Source organism: Panulirus ornatus, chromosome 31, assembly GCF_036320965.1.
Source record: "Panulirus ornatus isolate Po-2019 chromosome 31, ASM3632096v1, whole genome shotgun sequence".
Lineage (NCBI taxonomy): Eukaryota > Metazoa > Arthropoda > Malacostraca > Decapoda > Palinuridae > Panulirus > Panulirus ornatus.
In genome coordinates this window covers 3379147-3405336 of record NC_092254.1, presented here as the reverse complement: position 1 = coordinate 3405336, position 26190 = coordinate 3379147, and the positions used below count along the sequence as shown (strand labels likewise).

Below are 26190 nucleotides of genomic sequence, written 5' to 3'. Positions count from 1 at the left end.
CACACTCAGTCTCTAGCTGTCATGTATAATGCACCGAAGCCAAAACTCCCTATCCATTGACAGCACATCGACCCTGGTATACCACATCATTCCAATTCACTCTATTCCTTGCATGCCTTTCACCCTCCTGCATGTTCAAGCCCCAATCATTCAAAATCTTTTTCACTCCATCCTTCCATCTCCAATTTGATTTCCCACCTCTCCTTGTTCCCTTCACCTCTGTCACATATATTCTCTTTGTCAACCTTTCCTCACTCACTGATTCATTTCCCTTCACCTCTGTCACATATATTCTCTTTGTCAACCTTTCTCACTCACTCATTCATTTCATATGTCCAAACAATTTCAACACACCCTCTTCTGCTCTCTCAACCACACTCTTTTTATTTCCACACATATCTCTCACCCTTTCATTACTTACTCAATCAACCATCTCACACAAACATTTCATTTCCAACACATCCACCCTCCTCCGCACAAACCTATCTATACCCCTTGCCTCACAACCATATAACATTGTTGGAACTACTACTCCTTCAAACATACCCATTTTTGCTCTCCAAGATAAAGTTCTCTCCTTCCACACATTCTTCATCGCTCCCAAAACCTTTGCCCCCTCCACCATCCCATGAATCACTTCCGCTCCCATGGTTCCATCTGCTGCTAAGTCCACTCCCAGATATCGGAAACACTTCACTTCCTCCATTTTTCTCCATTCAAACTAACATCCCAATTAACTTGTCCCTCAACCCTACTGAACCTAATAACCTTGCACTTATTCACATTTACACTCAACTTTCTCCTTTCACATACTTTTCCAAACTCAGTTACCAAATTCTGCAGTTTCACACTCAAATCAGCCACCAGAGTTGTATCATCAGCAAACACCAAATGACTCACTTCCCTGGCCCTCTCATCCCCAACAGACTGCATACCTGCCCCTCTCTCCAAAACTCACAATTACCTCCCTGGGGTAAATCATGGAAAGTTTTGCGAGGCCTGGATGTGGAAAGGGAGCTGTGGTTTTGGTGCATTATACATGACAGCTAGAAACTGAGTGCAAACGAATGTGGCCTTTGCTGTCTTTTCCTACAGCTACCTTGTGCTCGTGTGGGGGGAGGGGGATGTCATTTCAAGTGTGGCAGGAAGGCGACAGAAATGAATAAAGGCAGCAAGTATGAATCATGAACATGTGTATATATGTATATGTCTGTGTATGTATATATATCCCCCCTTTTAGAAAGTTAAAATACAAGGAGAGGAGGGTTTCCAGCCCCCACTCCCATCCCCTTTAGTCACCTTCTACGACACGTGAGGAATGCGTGGGAAGTATTCTTTCTCCCCTATCCCAACTGTTTTTCAACAACAAATTTACTTGAACTTCCCAAAGTCATCTCTTATCATTCTATTTATCATCTTTTCTGTCTGTCATCACTAACTCAGTTCCTAAATCCACAGGGAATTATTTCAGCAGTTTTGGGGTCCCTGAACCCAACCCTGCATCCTAGTCAAAGGACAAAAATAATAAATTCTCTGAGAAGGTATTAGCATCCTGTTACAGGGTACTACACACATTAGACATTCTCATTTCTTCCATATTAATATCAGCAACAGATGTTGGAACACATTAGAAACTCCCACATCAAATCAGTAATAATGCATTGGGAACTCTTATCTCTACAATCCAACAACAGTAACATAAATACATAAAAAACTCTCAAGTCTGCACCTAAAAACTGCATTCTGACACAAGTAACAGATGCATTAATGCACAGAATTCTCATATCTGCAGTTTAACACCAATAAAAGGTGTAAAGAAACTTTACCTACCTTAACACCTTCAGTGAGGGTTTGACAGCCTTGCACACATCAATTATTTCAAAACCAATGTTCTCTCCTTCACGATCACAGTCAGTCCAAATGATGAGACGAGATGCAGCTCGAGCTTCCCTCTCAAGTGTTCGCTGAAAGTCACATCATCCAAGTTTTAAATTTTTCCTTAACATTAACGTATTTATAAACAAATCTATGTATAACACAATTTCCCATCCTTAATGTTTCTTACACCAAAAATAATCTTTAAATACCAGGTATCTAGCTGTTTCACTACGATAATGAGCAGTCCAAGCAGAATATCTCCAAATGCAGTGGTCATAGTCAATCTATCATTGTAATCTATGCTCTTCTTATGCACACATACTCTAATCATGCTCTTCCCTGACATGTAATCTTTGGTACCAAACAATCAGTAACTTCCATCTCCTACATACATTTTTTTTGCCAGACAAACATTCAAAAAGCTTTTCTAAGCCTTATCATTAGATTTTTAATATCAAGTAAATGTCTGCAAACACATGCATAATGATTATGTTAGTTGTGTTGCAACCAGTTAGATATCAAGATCCCAGTTATGGTGTGCTTATGCACATTTGCAGGTTATGTGTACCCATGTCACTCAATTTAGGTATTAAATGTAAGAAGGTTATTGGCTTTTCTTTAGCCTATAGGAAAGTGAGTAGTGCCAGGAAATAGATGAAGACCCATCCATTCATATACACACATACAAACACATACATATATATAAACATATGCAAATGCATATCATTATATACACATATATGTACTCATACACAGACACATACATATATAAACACCACAGCCTAAGCCAGGTAACCATTTATTGACCGCCCATAAGGGTAGGATCAACACCTAGGTTGGGCATAGGCTGACAGCCATACCCAGGATTCAAGCCCATGCATGTCCAACCCCAGGCTGGCCTATGGTGACTCATAGTCAGTAACACTAACCACTTCCCAACAGAGAAGCATGTGTTTGTGTATTATGTTGTATTAACTGGAGACATGAAAACAAATAATTATGTGCAGACAACCCTACTATATGAGGAGAAATGCTGGACCTTCAGGATTCATAATGGGGAACTGCATTCTTTTATAGATAAAATACTTACATAATTACGATTCCTATCAACTTAAGATTTGGTCTAAACAGTTCCAAGTTATTTGGAAGGGGAGAAAGTGGTGGATGTTCCCTTTTAAATGCTTGTGTTTCAGTAACAGTGAGCAAGAAATCCCATTTCCTAGCAGGTCTTGCTACTAATTACCTTAATGGGCTCCATATCCTGGGAGCAGCCCTTTACAACTGGGGCATCAAACAGCTGGAGAGGACTGCATCCGAGCCATTTGCGGTATATGCCTGTGAACTCATGGTTTAGAAGGTGACCAGACACAGATGTCATGACCATGCAAGACGGCTCTCCATTTAATACCATGTCAAATTCATATATCTTGTTGTATATGCTAAAGCCATCTCTCTGTCAAAAGATAATTAAATGCAATATTCTGTTTCTTAAGGATGTAAACAAATCATGAATAAAGTTAACAACTAACTACTTATATGACTTACTTAGCAACTAGACATGATTATAACAAATCAGCCTAAAACATTCTAAGTGTCAAGGCAAACTGGGAAATAGGTCTGTGTTCTAAGGTATAGATGGGTATTTTTGATGGCACTGCAGTCCCACTGGTATTGCATGTGACTCATGAACCTTAGCTAAAAATGCACAGAAGAGGGAGGATATGCTTGAAATGAAAAGTTTGAGGACATGTGATGGGAGGATGGTTGAGCAAATAAGAAATGATAGAGTAAGAGAAAAGTGTGGTAGTAAGTTCATGGACCTCCATGGTCTAGCAGTTAGCTTAAAGACTGAGTGTGAACAAGTGGCCTTTCTTTTGTCATTTGTCTTGCACAATCTCGCTGACACGGGTTGGCAATGCTGTTTCCTATGGGGCAGGGTGGTGCTGGGAATGGATGAACACAAGCAAGAATGAATATATACATATGTATATTCGTATATGTCTGTGTATGTGTATGCACTTTCGTGTAATAATCACATCATCAGGGGAGACACAAGAGAGAAATATAACAGTCAGTTGATATACATCGAAGAGACGAAGCTAGGACGCCATTTGGTAAACATGTGATTGTCCAAAACATATGTTTTGTTATATTTCTCTCTTGTGTCCCCCCTGATGATGTGATTATTACACGAAAGTGCACTTGGGAACTTTTCATGTTTCATTTTCCCCATGGACTCATAGGAATATATATATATATATATATATATATATATATATATATATATATATATATATATATATATATATATATTATATATATATATATATATATATCTTTTTTCTTTTATACTATTCGCCATTTCCCGCTTTAGTGAGGTAGCGTTAAGAATACAGGACTGGGCCTTTGAGGGAATATCCTCATCTGGCCCCCTTCTCTGTTCCTTCTTTGGGATAAAAAAAAAAAAAGAGGGGAGGATTTCCAGCCATCCGCTCCCTTCCCTTTTAGTCGCCTTCTACGACACGCAGGGAATACATGGGAAGTATTCTTTCTCCCCTATCCCCAGGGAATATATATATATTTATTTTGCTTTGTCGCTGTCTCCCGCGTTTGCGAGGTAGCGCAAGGAAACAGACGAAAGAAATGGCCCAACCCACCCCCATACACATGTACATACATACACGTCCACACACGCAAATATACATACCCATACATCTCAATGTACACATATATATACACACACAGACACATACATATATACACATGCATACAATTCACACTGTCTGCCTTTATTCATTCCCATCGCCACCTCACCACACATGGAATAACATCCCCCTCCCCCCTCATGTGTGCGAGGTAGCGCAAGTAAAAGACAACAAAGGCCCCATTCGTTCACACTCAGTCTCTAGCTGTCATGCAATAATGCCCGAAACCACAGCTCCCTTTCCACATCCAGGCCCCACAGAACTTTTCATGGTTTACCCCAGACGCTTCACATGCCCTGATTCAATCCATTGACAGCACGTCGACCTCGGTATACCGCATTGATCCAATTCACTCTATTCCTTGCCCGCCTTTCACCCTCCTGCAAGTTCAGGCCCCGATCACTCAAAATCTTTTTCCTTTTTTTTATACTCTGTTGCTGTCTCCCACACTAGCAAGGTAGTGCAAGGAAACAGACGAAAGAATGGCCCAACCCACCCACATACCCATGTATATACATACACGTCCACACACGCACATATATATCTACATACCTATACATCTCAACGTATACATATATATACACACACAGACATATACATATATACACATGTACATAATTCATACTGTTTAACCTTATTCATTCCCGTCACCACCCCACGACACATGAAATGACAACCCCCTCCCCCCACATGTCCGCGAGGTAGCACTAGAAAAAGACAATAAAGGCCACATTCGTTCATATTCACTCTCTAGCTGCCATGTATAATGCACCGAAACCACAGCTCCCTTTCCACATCCAGGCCCCACAAAACTTTCCATGGTTTACCCCAGACGCTTCACATGCCCTGGTTCAATCCACTGACAGCACGTCAATAAGTGTGTGTACATAAGTGGATGAGTCGTTCTTCGTCTGTTTCCTGGATGTTAGTAATTAAGACCTTTTCTTCTGTCCCTTGCACTAACTCACTAATGTGGGAAATGATGAACATGTATGAATGTTTTTTCACAAAATTATAGTACAGTATCACAATAATCTTCCATAAAAATGGCAAAAGGACTATCAAACTTTTCACAAAATCATAGTACAGTATCACAATAATCTTCCATAAAAATGGCAAAAGGACTATCAAACTATTGTAAAAACAAATGCAGAACATGAACTACAACATGAAGTACAACACTGCAGAAAAAGAAAACTTAAAACTTGATTCTACAACATATAAGTCATGCGCCAGTATATCTTACCCTGTTATACCTTCCTCTTGACATAATTTCAGCCAAATTTTTAGCTGCATCATTTTTTTCAGCCACATTGAGTATGCGAACCATCTTGGTGTTGACCACAGTCTTCTCACTATGGCAATAGCGTGTGGCGACATGAAGCAGCTGATTCCAATTACAGTCCAAGCAGCAGTACAGCAACTTCCTGAACCCAGTAAATGGGAACCCAACTTTGTTTCGGAAACCAGGACACTTGGAAACACAGGTTGCAATCTCTCTACTGAGACTAACTTTTAACAAATGAAAAGACTTGGCATATGGATTCATAAGGATCTGTGTTGGAAGTCCTAAAGTTCATGGTGACAAAACTCTCGCTTTGCAGTAGAAAAAAAATGTGCTAGTACTCTAACTTGAGAAGCAATGTATGTTCCTCAGGATGAACTCTTCCCTGAAAAGGAAATAAAGATTAAAACTCACAGAGATATTCATGGGAACATAACATTTAACATTTTAATCTTTAAACTACATAAAAGATTTGAAAATCTAAATAAATAAAACCTAAGGGCTTAAACCTTATTTGGATATTTTCCAAAACATGTACCAGCAATTTCTTCAAAATGATTTCTATAATAAGTGTAGAGTATCATATCCCTGAAAAGAAAATGATCAATCATTGATAAAATCACAGATGAAAATATTCAGACATCAAAAGTATTATTTTTATCATGTTACCGGAGACAGCAAAGGCAACTGAATGCTTGAATCAATGCCTGCATCTCCACAGAAGTCTTCAATCACTTTTTTAACCTCAGACAAACATGAATCTAGCTCACGCCATGTAGTCAACTCGAATGGAGAGTTTCTCCCACTGAGCAAAACACTAATCATTCTAGGCATCAAATACAACATAAACAACATTAACTTCCACCCAAACTAATAACAACCCACAAGCGTCACAAAAACCTTATGCCTTCATGATGGTACGTGGTACCAAATTTGGATGAACACAAAAAGATACCCCAACATCCTAAACAAACAATTCATCCCCTCTACTCCAACCTATACCTAACCTGTCTGGCCTTACACCCTCTCAAAATCAAATATAAAAGATCTGCAGTGCACTCAATGGACTCTAAACAATGACAGGCTGCCTAAAAACCACAAACACTCAAAACACCTGCACAATGAAACAAAGATCCTCCCAGTACAGTCCTACCTCAACATGACAGTAGACTCCTCCCACCCTAACCACTCGATAACTAATCACTAAGCCAAGAGAAGACAACAGCTTACCTCTGCCTCGCACTTTGGTCATTTCAACTTGTGAGAAGGTGGACGTCTGATATGGCAATTTTACTTTATTATCTATTAATCACAGGGGCAGCCGTAGTACTGGGCCATACCCAAACATCTCACATCCACTAGTTAATATTTTTCAGAAAATCTCGTCTTGATGACAGAGTCCCAGGCAGTAATCTGAACTATCTTGACACTGTAGTACACTCTAACTCCACTGGCGAGGGAGACCAGCAGTCGACCATTCAAAACACTAACCAAATCTACAATAATGTTTATGTTTATATCTAATTTGACGAGGAAAATTGAGGCTACGTCCTTCAGTGAGGCGTCTTCGCGCTCACAACCACATTGTTTTCCTCCCAGTAATAACATACAACAGGATCAACTGGTCACGTAATTGAAGAATTTAGAAAAACTCTTATAATGACAGTAAAATAATTCGTAATGTATCACCTGGTGTAAATGAGATTTTCTTTCCTCTTTTAATATTTATTTACAGCCATAATATACGTGTTCAGTTACCAACTTGTGCTTATGGTCATTTTAGGGGGCCCACAGCCAAGTTGAGGGAGCTTGAGTATACCACAACAATTAAACACATGGCGCCATTAATACCTACAAGTGAAAAACAAATATACACAAATACGGAGGAAGGCATCATAATGACAGATATTTTCATGAACACAACCCCGCGCCAGTATATGCTGGGAGACAGTCTCAACAGCATTACACACACCATTTATATAACTAATGTTACTACTATAGCCCAGTTAAGGTCACCAGTATACCCTCTCAAACTGATAACTGTAAATTAGTTAAGGTCACGGGTATAATGCAGCTTAAGTTACCAGTATATTATCAAACCAGACCGGTACACCTTAGATAAAACCGGCTGTATAATCCATCCATTCACTAGTTTATTCATGCTAAGGTCACCAATATGACCCACAAGTCACTGGTATGATTCAGCCAAGATCACCAGTAAAATACACCTAAGGTCACCAGGGATTTGTTCTTTATTATATGTCTATATACGAATGAGTCCATACGGGGAATCCGGGGTATAATGTAGTCGAATGATCCAAGTTCGATACAGGATACATCAGAGATGGGAATATGGAGTAAGTTTCTGTTTAAGAAATATGTTTTACTGAGGAAAAGAATATCCTTGAAGTGAAAGGTAAAATATGTACCAATTTGTTGAGGTGTATGGCGGGAGATGATCAATGATGCTGTCAATTCAATCAACCCATTGAACAAACGCTGGAAACAAGGTATATGGAAGTATGTTAATGCCTGCATGTGTAGTCATTCAAAACTGATAAGATTATATTGGTGGCACCTCACCATTTGTGAATGGCCTCTCTTTTCTTTTCAGTAAAGCATCTAAAATATCTCGGTTGGTTTTCATACCCGGATTTTAATATTTGTGAATCCGTTGTGCATTAGACGAACGTAACCACTTTACGTAAAGTATTGCCTAAAATAGTTTTGTGAATTACATTTTCAACACGTCTGCAGAGTAGAAATTGTATTCTTTAATCTTGTGTGTAAGGAAAATTGAACTTGCGAAAAATATGTTGATAATGCAGTCTACAAAATAAAGTTATCAGAGTGGAAAGGAAAGAAAATTCATGACATGTTTTATCAGAGGAATTTAACGGAGTGAAGTATCCTCTAGTTATGGAGAAGAACTTTGGCTGCAGCACAGAATGATCATGCTGGCTAGAATTCGGCGTGCTCTACCCCACCGCCATGTTTTCCCCACCAGGTACTCTCATACTTACCACTAGGTATATTCATGATCATTTCATTAGGTTTGGTTTTGCTTTCCTCCCCTGCAACTGCCAATCTCATCAGGTATCTTCATTCTTACCTCACCAGGTAATGCCATGTACACTTTACTAGGTACAGTCTTCCTCTTACCAGGTACTGTCTTTCTCTTACCAGGTACTGTCATGCTCATACCAGGTACTGTCATGCTCACTTTACCAGTTATCTTCAAGTTCACTTCATTAGGTACTGTCATGTGTACCTTACCAGTTGCATTTATGCTCATCAAATCAGTTTCTTGCATGCTGACCTCACCAGGTGCTGTCATGCTAATTTCACCAGTTACAGTCATGCTAAGATCTTCAGGCACTGTCATGCTCACCTCATCAGGTACTGCCATGCTCCCCTTACTAGGTACCAACATGTTCACCTCACCAGGTACTGCCATGCTCACCTCACCATTTACCATCATATTCACCTCATTTGGTACTACCGTGCTCACCTCATCAGATACCACCAGCACTGTTCTGTTCATCTTACCAGGAAGCATCAAGCTCACCACACTAGGTACCTGAGTGCCCATTGTGTCCTGCTGGACAGTGCCAGTTATGGCAGTGTGAGGAGACCGTGTCCTGGTGAGGCCTCAGCCTAAGGTAACCAGCAATTGTCAACAATAATGGCTTCGTGATAACTTTTGGTGGATGTACAGGTCACCATAGTACTGATTTTTGAAACTTTATTAAGAGTAATATTGGGATATCGAAGAAATAACCTTCAGAACTTCATTTTTGTAAATGTAATTTATACGGGCATTCAAAGGACAACTGCAAGAATTATAGTAGGTGCATGGTTTGTGGGAAATCCTTTTAGACATCTTAAGCATGTACATTAGTAATGATATGTAATTAGGAAGGCAAACACTGATCTGATGACAAAAATTGTGTCAGGTTGAAAAAAAAATCTTAACTCTTGCGTACACTCAAAAAATATGATTTGCAGAAGTGGCAAAAGATGTAGTCAGAACCTTCCTCAAAAGATATTTTGCAGATGCTTTAAAGAGCTAATGTAAGATTGCCAAAACCTACTCCTTCAGGTATGGAAAAATGATAAAAAGCATCAACAGCTAAGGTGCTAGTGGAAGATTACCACATGCTATTCCTTCAAGTATGGGAAATGATAAAGAGCATCAACTTTTAACATTCCTAAACCACCTCAACCTCATGATGGTGGTGGATCAATTGCTTCTTTTGAGGTCCTCTCAAGGGGGCAATGTTCCAATGTTCTGATACCACAGCTCCCTTTCCACATCCAGGCCCCACAGAACTTTCCATGGTTTACCCCAGACGCTTCACATGCCCTGGTTAAGTTCATTGACAGCACATCGACCCCGGTATACCACATCGTTCCAACAAATAAAAGGATATGAACTCCACATGTATAACCGAAAGATATTGTTATTCCACATTTAAAGGGGGGAAAATTGGGGGGGCAAGATTTTTCTTAGAAGCTTGAGATTAGCCCCTCATTAAAAACTTTTAAAAGTGATTGCTTGGACTATAACCCCAACGTTTAAGTTTAGGGGAGTGGGTATTGGTGACAGATTTTTTTAATATGGAGAAAGTGAAAATTCAGAGTTAGCAGGGCTTCACAGCATAATGAAATTGTGGACTTATATTTTCCCATTTTGTGTTTCTTTTCATTTAATGCTTACCTTCTCTTGGGTACTGTGCACAGAGCAACATTACCTTTCTATGAAAAATTTATGGAACACTATTTGTAGTACATTAAGTAGGAAACTATGTGGTGAATATTTTTTGAAAACTTGTATATCATACTCTTAGGGTTTAAGTAAGGAAACACTGTACTATTGCAGTTGTGCTCTGACTAATATAAACTTCTTTATCCTCCCTCAGTCCCTGGTATCATCCTAGACTGACTGCTGTAAAGTACAGATTTAAAACAACCAAATCACCAAGTGAAGAACTTGATTTAGATGAACCTATAAAGTTCTCTACAAGTCGTGCTGCTACATGGAAAGCACGTGATACATATGGTGGTAAGCAGTTGGACACGGAAAAAAAACCATGGTATCAACCCTTTGTGGTTTCTTTAAGTTTAACAATCTTCCTCTTGTACTTCTGCATCTTCCGTGAAGAAAGCAATCTAGACCACAAGTTTGAGAGGAGATTGTATGACCATATTGAAGGGTTGGAGGAAAGTCAGTTAGAGCTATCCCTGAGGTACAATATCGAAGCTGGACTTGATACAGCTGCTATCCTGAAAAGACTTGAAGAAATCAAACTTGCAAAGGAAAATGGTGATTCTTAACTTTAGTATTATGAAGATCTTTCATGTATATCAAAGAAAGACATTACAAGAAATTATAATTGTGTGTGATGTTAGCAACCATAGTGTAATCTGGCAAGCAGAAGTAGAGTGTTTTTGTTTGATACTGTAATGGCAGATGTGAGAATTCTTTACCTCACATGGACACATTGTTATTGCTTCCATCCTAGCATTTATCTTTTTCCCTCTTTAGGTGGCAGTAAGTTTTTCATGACCCCTTGGAATGAACACATCTCACCTATGTTATATGGTATACTTATACTTAGCCTTAAACTGTAGTTTGAAGGTCTTTGCACATTGTTAGGTAAGTAAAGCATATTTATTTCCATAAGAAATCTTGGATGAAATGATATACTAAACTGATGTACAGAGTCCACCACTTCACTTATGACTGTTATCACATTCTCTTTGCTCATTTATTACTCAAAGTACATTTGTGCTCTTGAAGCTGGAAAAAGTCTAGAATAGATATATGACAAGCATCAAAATACCTTTTGATTAGTCACTGGAAGTAATGCCAAGTTTGTGCTTCACATGACATAACTTTCCTATTGAGTAAAGACATACTCAAAAGCAGATTAGTTAAAGCTGTATATATATATATATATATATATATATATATATATATATGTATATATATATATATATGTTTGTATATGAGTGGATGGGCCATTCTTCATCTGTTTCCTGGCGCTACCTCGCTGATGCGGGAAACAGCGAATATGTATAATAAAAAAGTATTATTATTGTTTTTATTATTATCATGTAACCCTGAGATTCCTTTTTAGGACTACTGGAGTGTGAAGGCTCCTCTTCATGCTCCTTTGGAGTGAAAAGACCCAAGACAATATCATGCTATTTTCCTTGCAAAGACAATGATACAACTTTATCAGTGGTGACTTCTCACTTGTGATGTTTCATTTTTCAAGGTAGTTTGCTGGAGAAGCTGTATCACTGGGAGTGAAGCCTCATTAAAGAACTTCTCATTCCAAAGTAGTCTTCATTTCCCTGCAGCTGGAAGTAATACTGCCTTGGGCTGAAGGAGCCTTTAAAAAGGTCCTGGATAACACTTGGCTTAAAAAGAGAGATATACATAAGTATACGTATGTGAGTAGGAGAGATGGTCAAGGGTGTTATTGGATTAGTGTTAATTGACAGGCATGTAAAAGAGAGACTTTTGGATGGTAATGTGCTGAGAGGGGCAGCTGGAGGGATTTCTGATCACTTCCTTGTGGAGGCGAAGGTGAAGATCTGTAGAAGTTTTCAAGAAAGAGATAATGTTGGGGAGAAGAGAGTGGTGAGGGTAAGTGAGCTTGGAAAAGAGACTTGTATGAGTGAGTACTAGAATGGCAAAAGGTGAGAGCAAATGACGTGAGAGGAGTGGGTGAGGAATGGAATGTATTTGGGGAAGCAGTGATGGCATGTGCAAAAGATTCGTGGGGGATGAGAAAGGTGGGAGGTGGGCAGATTAGAAAGGGTAGTGAGTGGTGGAATGAAGAAGTAAAGTTGTTAGTGAAAGAAAAAAGAGAAGTGTATGGACAATAGTTAAAAGGAAGGAGTGCAAATGATTGGAAGATGTATAAAAGAAAGCAGCAGGAGGTCAAGAGGAAGGTACAGGGGTTGAAAAAGAGGGCAAATGAGAGTTGGGGTAAGAGAGTATCATCAAACTTTAGGAAGATTAAAAAGATGTTTTGGAAGGAGGTAAATAATGTGCATACAAGAGAACAAATGGGAACATTGCTGAAGGGGATGTGATAACAGGTAGTGATGCAAGTGAGAAGGGATGGAGTGAGTATTTTGAAGGTTTGATGATAGAGTGGCAGGTGTAGGGTGTTTTGGTCGGGGTAGTGTGCGAAGTGAGAGGGTCAGGGAGAATGGTTTAGTTTAGAGAGAAGTAGTGAAAGCTTTGCAGATGATGAAATCCGGCAAGGTGATGGGTTTGGATGGTATTGTAGTTGAATTTATTAGAAATGGGGTGTCTGTGTTGTTGATTGGTTTGTAAGGATATTAAGTGTATGTATGGATCATGGTGAAGTGCCTGAGGATTGGCAGAATGCATGCATAATACCATAGTAGAAAGGCAAAGGGGATAAAGGTGAGTGTTCAAACTACAGAGGCATACATTTGCTGAGTATTCTCGGGAGATTGTATGGTAGGGTATTGATTGAGAGGGTGAAGGCATGTACAGAGCATCAGATTGGGGAAGAGCAGTGTTGTTTCAGAACTGGTAAAGGATGTGTGGATCAGGTGTTTCCTTTGAAGAATGTGTGAGAAATACTTAGAAAAACATGGATTTGTATGTAGCATTTATGGATTTGGAGAAGGCATATGATAGGGTCGATAAAGATGCTTTGTTGAAGGTCTTAAGAGTATATGGTGTGGGAGGAAAGCTGCTATAAGCAGTGAAATGTTTTTACCAAGGATGTAAGGCATGTGTATGAGTAGGAAGATAGAGTGATTGGTCACTCACCCCTCTCTCCAAAACTCTTGCATTTACTGCCCTAACCACCCCATCCATGAACAAATTAAACAACCATGGGGACATCACACAGCCCTGCTACAGACCGACCTTCACTGAGGACCAATCTCTCTCTTCTCTTTCTACTCACACACATGCCTTACATCCTTGGTAAAAACTTTTCACTGCTTCTAGCAGCTTACCTCCCATACCATATACTTTTAAGACCTTCTGCATAGCATCTCTACCAACCCTACCATATGCCTTCTCCAGGATTATAGCAGTCCACATATAAATATCCAAGTATTTGCTTTATTTTGAATTTCTACTGTGTTGATGGATGTTAATTTGTGTTACAGGGATACAACACAATCATCTTACTGCACCCTCAACTTGGCTCGGCCTCAGGTTTCCAGCAAATCAGCATGTAACTCACTACCAATATTGAGAACAAATGGATTTGTGGGAACCAAGTTACTCAAACGATTTATTGCTGGATGGGATGATAAACGTGGGAACCCAGTATTCACAAAGCAAGAAGCAATAGTTTTCTGCCTGTCTCTTGGTACATTCCTTTTGTACTTTATGTATTTGAGAGAACCAAATGACTTTGATGAATATATGAGTCAGCCAATCTGGAAGCGTGTTCCAGGGATTGACCCTGAGCGAGCTGAGCAGATGATGGAAGTTGACAAATACCTAGGCCTCCAGGTGGGTTAGCAGAATGGGTTTGGGCTTGCCCAGTGCTCCATATGACATCCCCAGACATATCACGTGTTTATTTCATGATTTTTATTAGGAAAGTCAGGGAGGATCATGTTGAATGTTACTGTATGCACTTGCATGTGTAGGCACAGAATTAATTTGTCAGCATAGGTGGTTTTTTCATACTGTAGATTTAAGCACTTTATAGATGGTTATGGTTGCCTGAACCTTAATGAGAATGTGTCCTTGTATTTGAAGGGCACATTCTACAATCTGTGCACAATATTTGCCCCAGTAATGCTTAGAAACTTGTTGTTTGGGTTCTGATAAAGGAAATAAGAAAACCATGTAGTTATGCTGACTTACAAATTCATGACATACTTTTGGTGATGAAACTAATCACTGCTTGGTGAGGAGATTCATTTTGAAGTGAAAGTGTTAATAGATAATGGAGGTAAATTAGTCATTTATTGATCAGTATTTTATCACACGGCTGTTTCCACTTTGTTCATTCTCAACAGGTAGATTATGAGGAGCTGGAAAAGTACAAGAGAGAATATTATGCACAAAAATTTGCAGACTATGAACAAGAGAAGCAAGAGGAGAAGAGGAACCGAAAGTTGCGTCAGGGTGCTTATTCTCATCATAATATGCTGCAAAAATATGCTCAAAAGCCAGATGTCAAGGAGTAACAAAATTTACTTCTTTATGAACAAGTAGATGGATGAATTTCTGTAAAAAGATTAAATGTATATGCCAAGGTTTTTCCACTGAAAATATCTTTTTTGAAACATACACTGGTGTAATTGATATTTGGCTTGTTAAACAGAGTTCATTTCAATACATATGCCTCTGCTGTAGTGTATTTCACCTGTTTCACCAGTATAATTCAAAATAACATTTATACTGTACAGTGTTAAGGATAGCAAATTTACCATAAGGAAAATAGACATTCCCATTCCTTTCAGCTTGCAGGATTGGGCTAAGTACCTCATTCCGTATAAAGTACTCCTGCCATGGGATCCTCCTCATAAGGAACTCTTGCAACACCTAGAAAGGTAGCTATATCCACATGGTGAAATAATCACATAAAAGGTGACTTTTCATTTGTAGTGTAAGCTTAAGTATGCAGAGTCTGGTAACATAACATACATTGTACTGTATGAATATAGTGATAGGGCATACTGTTTGAGAACCATCCTGATCACCTGAAGGTGATTCATGTTTTCATACTTAGTTGTCTCGTGGATATAACTTTCTAAATTGTGGATGAATGACCCTGTGAATCAAGTGGCATAAAACCCAAGTTATCAATCAGCTAATCAGGCCGAAGGGCAAATCTGTACTTATCCCACAGATGTGGATGCAAGACAGTTGAAGACTTTTGTCCAATGGTCCCTCCAAAATTTTGTTAGGTATTCACTAAACACATCCTTTGTAATACAAATAGGAAAATAGTTAATAAACAGATGGCATAATAATGCTAAAGTTCATGTGTATGTTTTGCACTCATGATCTAAATGTTTTACTATTCTATCTGTAGATACACAGATGAGGAGTTTAACATTAAGAAAAGTTCCTTATATTCAAGAAAAAAGTGCTAGAAAATTATTTTGTCAGTTAACCCCTTAATATCTTAAAAGTTATCTTTCCCAACTTTTGAAATTCACAATTTTTTTTTAAGTTGAAAAAACATGGTTGGCCTTTCTAAAATATTCTTTAAACAATGAAAAAAAACTTTAAAAGTATTGCTCGTCCAATATTTTCAATAAAATAACCGGTAAAAATTTTATACATTTCAGTATGTATTTAAATGTTCAAGTGATAAGAGTGAATTGGAACGATGTGGTATACCTGGGTTAATGTGCTGTCAATGGACTAATCCAGGGCATGTGAAGTGGATGTGGATAAGGAGCTGTAGTTTCAGAGCATTACACAACAGCTAGAGACTAATGTTAACAAACGTGGCCTTTTTGTCCATTTCCCTGGCTGAAGCAGAGGGGTGGTGTGTGAAAAGTGGAAGCTTGCAAATAACATGCACCTTACAATTGTATAACCAGGTAAGTGTATCACGATATTTTTCCAACAATGTAGAAAAATGCCAAACTAAAAGTGGTAGAATCAACCATAATTTGGAATTCAAATGAACAATTTAATAAAGATGGTATTGGCACTGATTATTGTAATCACCTATAGCAATGTCAAGATTAACCCACCCTAAAAACAATATATATAGTTATGTAAATGCTACATACAAATCCATTTGCTTTTCTAAGTATTTCTCACATACATTCTTCAAAGCAAACACCTGATCCACACATCCTCTACCACTTCTGAAACCACACTGCTCTTCCCCAATCTGATGCTCTGTACATGCCTTCACCCTCTCAATCAATACCCTCCCATATAATTTACCAGGAATACTCAACAAACTTATACCTCTGTAATTTGAGCACTCACTCTTATCCCCTTTGCCTTTGTACAATGGCACTATGCACGCATTCCGCCAATCCTCAGGCACCTCACCATGAGTCATACATACATTAAATAACCTTACCAACCAGTCAACAATACAGTCACCCCCTTTCTTAATAAATTCCACTGCAATACCATCCAAACCTGCTGCCTTGCCGGCTTTCATCTTCCGCAAAGCTTTTACTACCTCTTCTCTGTTTACCAAATCATTTTCCCTAACCCTCTCACTTTGCACACCACCTCGACCAAAACACCCTATATCTGCCACTCTGTCATCAGACACATTCAACAAACCTTCAAAATACTCATTCCATCTCCTTCTCACATCACCGCTACTTGTTATCACCTCCCCATTATGGATCTGGAGAAGGCATATGATAGAGTTGATAGAGATGCTCTGTGGAAGGTATTAAGAATATATGGTGTGGGAGGCAAGTTGTTAGAAGCAGTGAAAAGTTTTTATCGAGGATGTAAGGCATGTGTACGTGTAGGAAGAGAGGAAAGTGATTGGTTCTCAGTGAATGTAGGTTTGCGGCAGGGGTGTGTGATGTCTCCATGGTTGTTTAATTTGTTTATGGATGGGGTTGTAAGGGAGGTAAATGCAAGAGTCCTGGAAAGAGGGGCAAGTATGAAGTCTGTTGGGGATGAGAGAGCTTGGGAAGTGAGTCAGTTGTTGTTCGCTGATGATACAGCGCTGGTGGCTGATTCATGTGAGAAACTGCAGAAGCTGGTGACTGAGTTTGGTAAAGTGTGTGGAAGAAGAAAGTTGAGAGTAAATGTGAATAAGAGCAAGGTTATTAGGTACAGTAGGGGTGAGGGTCAAGTCAATTGGGAGGTGAGTTTGAATGGAGAAAAACTGGAGGAAGTGAAGTGTTTTAGATATCTGGGAGTGGATCTGTCAGCGGATGGAACCATGGAAGCGGAAGTGGATCATAGGGTGGGGGAGGGGGCGAAAATTTTGGGAGCCTTGAAAAATGTGTGGAAGTCGAGAACACTATCTCGGAAAGCAAAAATGGGTATGTTTGAGGGAATAGTGGTTCCAACAATGTTGTATGGTTGCGAGGCGTGGGCTATGGATAGAGATGTGCGCAGGAGGATGGATGTGCTGGAAATGAGATGTTTGAGGACAATGTGTGATGTGAGGTGGTTTGATCGAGTAAGTAACGTAAGGGTAAGAGAGATGTGTGGAAATAAAAAGAGCGTGGTTGAGAGAGCAGAAGAGGGTGTTTTGAAATGGTTTGGGCACATGGAGAGAATGAGTGAGGAGAGATTGACCAAGAGGATATATGTGTCGGAGGTGGAGGGAACGAGGAGAAGAGGGAGACCAAATTGGAGGTGGAAAGATGGAGTGAAAAAGATTTTGTGTGATCGGGGCCTGAACATGCAGGAGGGTGAAAGGAGGGCAAGAAATAGAGTGAATTGGAGTCATGTGGTATACAGGGGTTGACGTGCTGTCAGTGGATTGAAGCGAGGCATGTGAAGCGTCTGGGGTAAACCATGGAAAGCTGTGTAGGTATGTATATTTGCGTGTGTGGACGTGTGTATGTACATGTGTATGGGGGGGGGGGGGGGGTTGGGCCATTTCTTTCGTCTGTTTCCTTGCGCTACCTCGCAAACGCGGGAGACAGCGACAAAGTATAAAAAAAAAAAAAAAAAAAAAAAAAATAGTTATGTAATTCAATTGTTTGAGAAGCAACCTTAATTAAATCTGTACCTTTTCCTCAATAAACAATCTTATTACCTTAACATAGTCTTTCCCTCTCTCATAAAAAAAGTGGGGAAAAAAGTTAATTCATGTACTAACATCTTGAAATCTGGACAATGACAAATAGTTAAACAATAATGCAATAAGATTTAAAGACCATGCTCAATTACAGGGGTATAACTTCAATACACTCAAAAATAACACATGGGTATTTAAACAAAAGTTGAAATATTAGAAATTTATTTTTTGGTTTCTACAGTGCACAGACCCAATATCAAAGAATTAACAGAGTGGTGCAGGGCAATTTCTTACATCAGAAACATGCACCACCAAATGGAAAGAAACAGATTTTAAGACTTAAAACTAAAGGTAATAAAAAGGCTTTCCCACTACTAACTAAAATAAGATCATGAACATGAGATGATCTCGACATCGACATTACAAATAGTATGACAGATTGCTCCCGGACCAGAAAACTGATGATTTCTTGTACTTTGGAATATTATTTGTGATCACGTAACCTACACCAGAGCTGTGTATTCTTTACCTAATTTTCAATCACTTGAAATCTAATACCAATGCCAAGACCGACAATGTTACATGTAGTTGAATACACAGTTCTGAACATGCTGTACACACAAAATAAATTAGAAACTCTTGCGTCACAATTTTTTCCACTAATGAGCAATAAAAGCTGCTCAATTATCTTACAGTAAAAAACTTGTGCCAGTCGTCCACTGCACACACCAGCACATCATAGTCAATTCAGGAGAAATGACACGCTGAACATAAACTAAAACATTCAGTTTGTCCATGGCAGTATGTAGCTTAGGAGGTTATATCTCAAGTGAGCACATTAAGTTAAACTGTGCTTAAGCACGCTCGCCACGGATTCGTCGGGCAAGCTGGATGTCCTTGGGCATGATGGTGACACGCTTGGCATGGATAGCACACAAGTTGGTGTCTTCAAACAAGCCAACAAGATAGGCCTCCGAAGCTTCCTGAAAGTAAAATTTAAAACCATCATAATGAAGTCCACAACAATAAGTAAAAAGGATTACAGCCATAATTTCAAAGCAACATTATATTCAGGGGTAATATGGGGGTGGGTTTGCTAAATGGTTCTGTGGGGCGATCAATCAGTGACAATAGGGAAGGGAAGTACATATGTTCAGGATATCATTGGTTCTGTTGATAAATACAGATGCTACACAAACTATTACATTATATTTTCAATGTAATACTTAGTAAGGAATTATACAGACACTAATTCATTTTTAAAATCATAATACGAGCACAACACTGCTCTCTAATTTCAGTGGAGTAACAACCCTTCTGTGGGAACTGCTGGGTTAAGTTCAATTTTAATCTCTCTCACACACACACTATGATAAACACACTAGGAAGAAAAACATTTCTTTGGGGGTACAGAAAACTTAAATGTTTGCGGGAAGAGAGAGAGATGTCCGAGGGTTGATGTAAAAATCTACTGAAAAATGTATTACCAACCTGCAGGGCACCAATAGCAGCACTCTGGAAACGCAGATCTGTCTTGAAGTCCTGCGCAATCTCACGAACAAGACGCTGGAAAGGTAACTTGCGGATCAGCAATTCTGTTGACTTCTGGTAACGACGAATTTCTCGGAGGGCAACAGTACCTGGGCGGTAGCGATGGGGTTTCTTCACACCACCTGTTGACGGTGCTGATTTACGAGCAGCCTTTGTAGCCAGCTGCTTACGTGGAGCCTTACCTCCGGTGGATTTACGAGCTGTTTGCTTAGTACGGGCCATGATTCACCTGATGGAAAAAACGGAACTATAATGTTTGAAATACTATACTTCATAAAAATAAGAATGTAAATTCTTTCATAAAATAAGTTATTGGGAATCTCCAACAAATTGTAAATCCAGTGCACCAACACCCAACAGCAAAACAAATACAAATCCATACAACTAAAGTTAAAACTACACAACTGCCAAGAACAAGCGAAATACCATATACTTAAGTTGTTCGCATGGCATGAAATGTTAGTGGAAACCTATTGCAATAGGATGCTTCTGTGCTCAATACATCACTTATGGAGTTTAATTACCGCACATGTTAGCCCAATAGATTTCAGGACCTAAAACTTGGCTGTGGTGTGACTAAACATGCATGCCAATAGTATAACTGTTCTCCCTCAACCATGTAAAAGTGAAATGAAAATCTGATAAGACACATCCACGTGTGTGTGTGTATATTATATATATATATATATATATATATATATATATATATATATATATATATACATATATATATTTTTTCAGCCGTAAGTGCACATAGTGCTACATACGATCTTTAATTTAGTTCATATTCCACACGTCAATAACTCGATAATATATGGATGGGCCAAGATATCTGGGTAAACACTTATCACTATCATTATATGTATGATTAAAGTCTACAGTTATTAGTGTCTAAAAGAATTAAGGAATGATGTAGAAATGAGGATATTTTGGTGTATGGGGTCCCTAGTGTAAGTGAAAATTGAAGAAATACTGGGAGTTAGCATACTCATGAAAACCATCATTTAGGACAAAACTGTAAACATAAACAAATTGGAGGATCTCTAAACTAACGAGTATCATTGTTTTCAATGAAATCCATATTCAACATTTTAAAATGCTATTATAATTTACTGCCACTTCCCGCATTAATGAGGTCGCACCTGGAAACAACACATCTACATATATTACATATATGCACACACACATAGATAAAATCACACCCATGTACACATTTGTTTGCCTTTATCCATTCCTAGTAACACCATGCCCCATAGGAAACAGACATGTCACATCAGCTCACATCCATACACAAGCTGTCATGTGTAATGCACCAAAACCATAGCACCCTAGACCTTTCCATGGTTTAACCTAGACATTTCACATACCCTGGTTCAGTCCACTGCCAGCACATTGAACCCAGTATACCATATCATTCCAATCAACTTAGTGCATACCTTTCAGCCTCCTCCATGTGCTGGCCCCAGTTGCTCAAAATCTTTTGCATTCCAATCCATCTCTAGTCACCCGGTTCATCTTGTTCACTCCACTAATGACAAATATATCCTGTCAACCTTTCCCTATCTATATTTCAAAAAACATGCATGATGAATGTAGAGCAGTTGATGTCATCTATTTTGATAAAAAAAAAGTTCATCAGATTAACAAAAGTTGTCACCTTGTGGACATGGGGTCGTGCTTCAGTGGTTAAGAGAGATACTGATGCTGTAAACAAAAGAATTAATGATTATGCCTTCCAATGGCATTGAAGTAAACTGAAAGGTAAAAACACTCAAAACTGGAGACTTTATGAGATGTATTCATAACACTAGATAAAAACCATGCCAACAATAAATGAACAGGAACGCACAGTCCTGAACACACATGGCCAAAAACATATGCCATGATGCTTGTTCAGATTTTCAGTTTGTCTCAACAAAGAGTGTGATGCTGCAATGAGTTCTTACCTACAGTGTAGAAATGCCTCATCCCTTATTATTGAGACATTCCAATGAATGTCAATACTCCATGAAACATTTGAATCCAATACAAACTTTGCAAACAAACTAGTTAAGACGGACAACTTCAATTCTGGGCTCAATGCTCCAGATCTCTCATACACAGGATCAATTCTTTTAACATCTGAACTAGTTTTACATTGCCAAAGGAAATGGCGGAAATAAGAGTAGTTTTATTAATGGATTCTTTCAATGTCTGAAGTGCATTTGCTTTCCATATTTTACAATAAAGTAATATTTAACTCTGGATTTTCCATAAACCCCATGACCTATCCACTACCGAGTGATCTAACTTTTACAAGGTTATAGAGGAAAATTCCACTCCTATTCATTCCTTACAATAGCTAACATGCCATACTAAAAAACTAAGATATCAAGCATATATGGAGCGACTGTAATCTAAAATTTTACCAATTGGAAATGTACCATTAGATCAAATCAAGATGCCATCAATCATACTATCTTTACTAAACAATTCCTAATAAGGCATGGCACCCATCCAAATAACTTTCCTATTACATATATATATATATATATATATATATATATATATATATATATAAATAAAGGGGTTTTTGGCAGAGATCACCAGAACCCAACTGGGTCTCTTACAATACCACAATTGCCTCACCAAACCTAATCCAAAATTAAATTTTTGTGGTTGGAAAAACAAATAGATCTAATAAAATGTCATTGTTGTAATACTCGCCAGTAAATCCTTTTTAATTGCAATAAAACTTCTAAAGAAAATGCTCAAGGAAGTGCTGTTGAAATCACACTACTAATTGCTTCCTGATCCAGCCTAAGGTTACGGTAACATTTGAGTAAAAATATTAAAAGTATAAAGTACCAGCGTACATAGTCAAATAATATCAAGACACGTGATTTGGGACTAAGGTTGGGGGGAGTGAGGAGGGTAAGTAGCTCTAAGTGGGATTTCCATAAAGCAACACCATTGGCAGAACTAAAGAAATCAACATCCCCATGCAGCAACAGCTTGTAGATACACACCCTAGCATCACTAGGTTGAAAAGTTGTGTGGTATGCAATAGCTGCTTGTGGCGAGGCTAGAAGAGGGCACTACTAACCACTACATTCTGATCCTTTAAACATTTCTAATAATACCTGCAACAATACAATATTACATATATATTTTAAAATAACTTACAACCTTCGCTCTAACCAAATAAATTAAGGTACGGGCAGCATTCATTCAGCTTCAGCATTCCAACACGGCATCAAACTACCTAATCGCCTGAAGCTAATCCGACGCCCCAAGCATGTTCGATTATTTAATGTCGCACTAGGTTGTGCCGATAACCTAAGAAAAGAATACAATAATATAATAGTTCAAGCGTTTGTCGGCAAAATAAGACACCCATTTATGGAAAGAACATACCGTTTGAACGCTAATGCAACGTAGTTGGCGAAACAACCAAACTATTATATGACCAAAATCAATACTAACAATTACCTGCAAACTATATTTCAGACCTCTAGAACCTTTCTTTCTTTGCCGATTTTACAGGCCATAATTATTTGGTGATAGGTTCAGGCTATGCCAGATTGGTACACGTATACTAAATATTGATCTACGTTTTCAATCAATAGCATACATCTACAAAATGTAGATTATACAGCTTCATGATTCAGCTCTGGAGCAACACCATGCTTCACTTCCACAGCCATTACACGTCCATAATCTGAACACTTACCTACGTAATAATTAACCACATTCACTATATCAAGACTAAATTCACAGGCCGTTGACAACTTTAGCAAAACTCGTAATGTGGTGCAAGTACACGTACATGATTACAGCTCTAGAGGGTCTTATGTATAGTACAGCCAAGGACTATAATGCCCAGCTCTGAAGGATCTGAAGTGAACAATAGTAAACTCTTGGAAAGTAAAAGTGTGGCCGCGCGGGACTACGGTCACTTACTGCATCACAACCTTTAAAATCGAACCATTGCTGGGCATCAGAAATGAATTTACCAGTGCTGACAAAAATGCTAATCGATAAGGGGTGCGCTAGCTGTCCTTAACATCAACGCCAGCCACTAACACGAGAACCCGCCAGACATTCGAAAAATGTTGACGGTTGGTCCTGAGGACGCGCCTCCGCCATCTTGGATTATCAGTAAACAAAAGATGGCGGCCACAGTCGTCTATCGTAACTTTCACATTACTATCCCCACGTCAGATAGTCATAATGCGAACCAACCACCCACTCACAATCAATCAACTTATATATGAAACTGTTGATCTAAATAGTACAATAATTAGTGCAATTCCTTCCGGAGAGCGTACCTTGAACTCAGGACGTTCGGCTTCTACCACACGAGCACTGATAATGGTGACTAAAAGTTAAAACGGCACAAGTCCCAGTATTTATAGTGTTCTTGACGTCATCATCCCGCGCAGGTTGATCATTGGCTAGCGTCACAAGCTTGCCGGTAGTTCATTGGTTATAATAACGACCTCTGTGATTGGTGGAAATGGGAACGTTTCTTAGAGCTGATTGGTGAAATAACTCGTGCGCTGATTGGTAAATGCCATCAGTTCTTGATCCGCGTTTGTCGAGGGAACAGCTCTTGGTTGCAGCGCTACCAGAACATGGTAAATTCTCCTTAAACATTAAACATTATCCCTGTTTGATTTTAAAGAGAAAAATTTAGTTATGAAACTGAGGAGATTTGCTGCGCCGCAAGCCTCCTAGCAGTGAAATATGCCACCAGTATCTCATCACTTATTTTAGAAATAGGGGAGAAAAGTATGTGTCGGAGAATAACTCAATCTTCTCAAAATGGCAGTGTAGTCCGCCATAGTTGTGTGTTCTTTGGTCACGTCTCATGGGACAGGACCCGCTACGACCATGGTTGCCCTCTTGCTAATGCAAGTCACCAAGCCACCACCCTGGCCTTGAATACAGCTCCGGCATGAAGTTATAGCCAGAATAGAAGTAAATGTATGAGAAGTTTATTAACATAAATCCCCCGCTTGACTCTGGATGACGTCAGATGGGACGGCTGCCTAGAGGATTTCCAGTAACACTCTCTCTCTCTCTCTCTCTCTCTCTCTCTCTCTCTCTCTCTCTCTCTCTCTCTCTCTCTCTCTCTCTCACCGAGATGCATAAATCATGTCTAAAGTCTGTCCCGAAACATCCAGAACACCACGCATTATCAACCCCGTTTGTACTTTTTGAAGTGATTGCTATTATGGTGGATAACATTTTCGTGCTGTAGGTTACTCTTACGTATGATATTAACATTGGTCGTCCACTGTATATCACTTATACTGTAACCATTCAGCACGACCATACGACCCTTGAATCACATAATGTGACTAATGACATGGCCCTGGATGTCATACCCATTTAGCATAATGTTACGATCTTACGATATGATGCTGTAACCTTTGACCTGACCTCTAACGTCAGAGATAACGCTATCATATCTCAGTTATATCATCGTGCTAAAGTCGTACAATCGTCTCCGACAAAAATATTTACTTGAAACACGTTTAGAAGCGAATAACTTTAATGATGTTCTGAGACTAGACATGATTATCGCTCGATTTATTTATGTATAATCAAATGTCCCTTGATTGGATGACTCGGTGGAGAACCATAGATACTGATATATGTTTGAATTCACATGAATATAATTTTATTGAAACGACAATGTTGTCATGTCATCCGTCATTCACTTGTTCCCCTTCATCATTGTTTATAACCTGTACTGATTCTTTGTGTGAAGGGAATTCAAATAAAGAGATTATGAGTCAATTGTTCTATGTAATTTGGATGCATTTAACATCTACACCGTGAACTGAAAACAAGTTATATATATATATATATATATATATATATATATATATATATATATATATATATATATATATATTTATGTGTGTGTGTGTGTGTGTGTGTGTGTGTGTGTGTAAATATTTCAATCTAACGTTTCTGCACATAAAAAAAAGCGCGGGAACCTTGGCGCGCCGGCCACTGTCTGATGAGCCCCACCGACCCCGTTAGCATTGTCATTACCGTTCCA

General features: G+C 38.9%; 3 protein-coding genes across 6 annotated transcripts in view; 1 reads left to right on the top strand and 2 right to left on the bottom strand.

Annotated features, from left to right (window-relative positions):
- Top3alpha (topoisomerase 3-alpha) overlaps positions 1-7471 on the bottom strand; it is a 45689-nt gene extending 38218 nt beyond the window's left edge. For both annotated transcript variants that reach the window (XM_071680368.1, XM_071680367.1), the window contains exons 1-4: positions 7099-7471; positions 5830-6253; positions 3122-3331; positions 1831-1964 (exon numbers count right to left, since the gene is read on the bottom strand). In XM_071680368.1, coding sequence (XP_071536469.1) covers positions 1831-1964; positions 3122-3331; positions 5830-6132 — 647 coding nt within the window. In that variant the 5' untranslated portion in view covers positions 6133-6253; positions 7099-7471. The remainder of the gene's footprint in view (positions 1-1830; positions 1965-3121; positions 3332-5829; positions 6254-7098) is intronic.
- Positions 7472-8551: 1080 nt separating this feature from the next.
- Positions 8552-15879, top strand: LOC139758709 (uncharacterized). 3 transcript variants are annotated; one of them, XM_071680369.1, is made up of 3 exons: positions 8552-8875; positions 14041-14392; positions 14908-15879. In XM_071680369.1, the coding sequence occupies exons 1-3, from the start codon at positions 8817-8819 to the stop codon at positions 15076-15078; spliced, it is 582 nt and encodes a 193-aa protein (XP_071536470.1). In that variant the 5' UTR covers positions 8552-8816; the 3' UTR covers positions 15079-15879. The 3 variants fall into 3 exon arrangements, with proteins under 3 accessions (XP_071536470.1, XP_071536472.1, XP_071536471.1); XM_071680370.1 differs by lacking the exon at positions 8552-8875 and adding an exon at positions 12223-12330 and having other exon boundaries at positions 14908-15242; XM_071680371.1 differs by lacking the exons at positions 14041-14392; positions 14908-15879 and adding an exon at positions 10791-11348 and having other exon boundaries at positions 8699-8875.
- A 2910-nt stretch (positions 15880-18789) lies between these two features.
- Positions 18790-24577, bottom strand: LOC139758707 (histone H3.3A). Its single transcript, XM_071680366.1, has 3 exons — positions 24446-24577; positions 20076-20364; positions 18790-19567 (listed from the first exon to the last, which is right to left on the bottom strand). The coding sequence occupies exons 2-3, from the start codon at positions 20355-20357 to the stop codon at positions 19439-19441; spliced, it is 411 nt and encodes a 136-aa protein (XP_071536467.1). The 5' UTR covers positions 20358-20364; positions 24446-24577; the 3' UTR covers positions 18790-19438.
- Positions 24578-26190: the final 1613 nt, after the last annotated feature.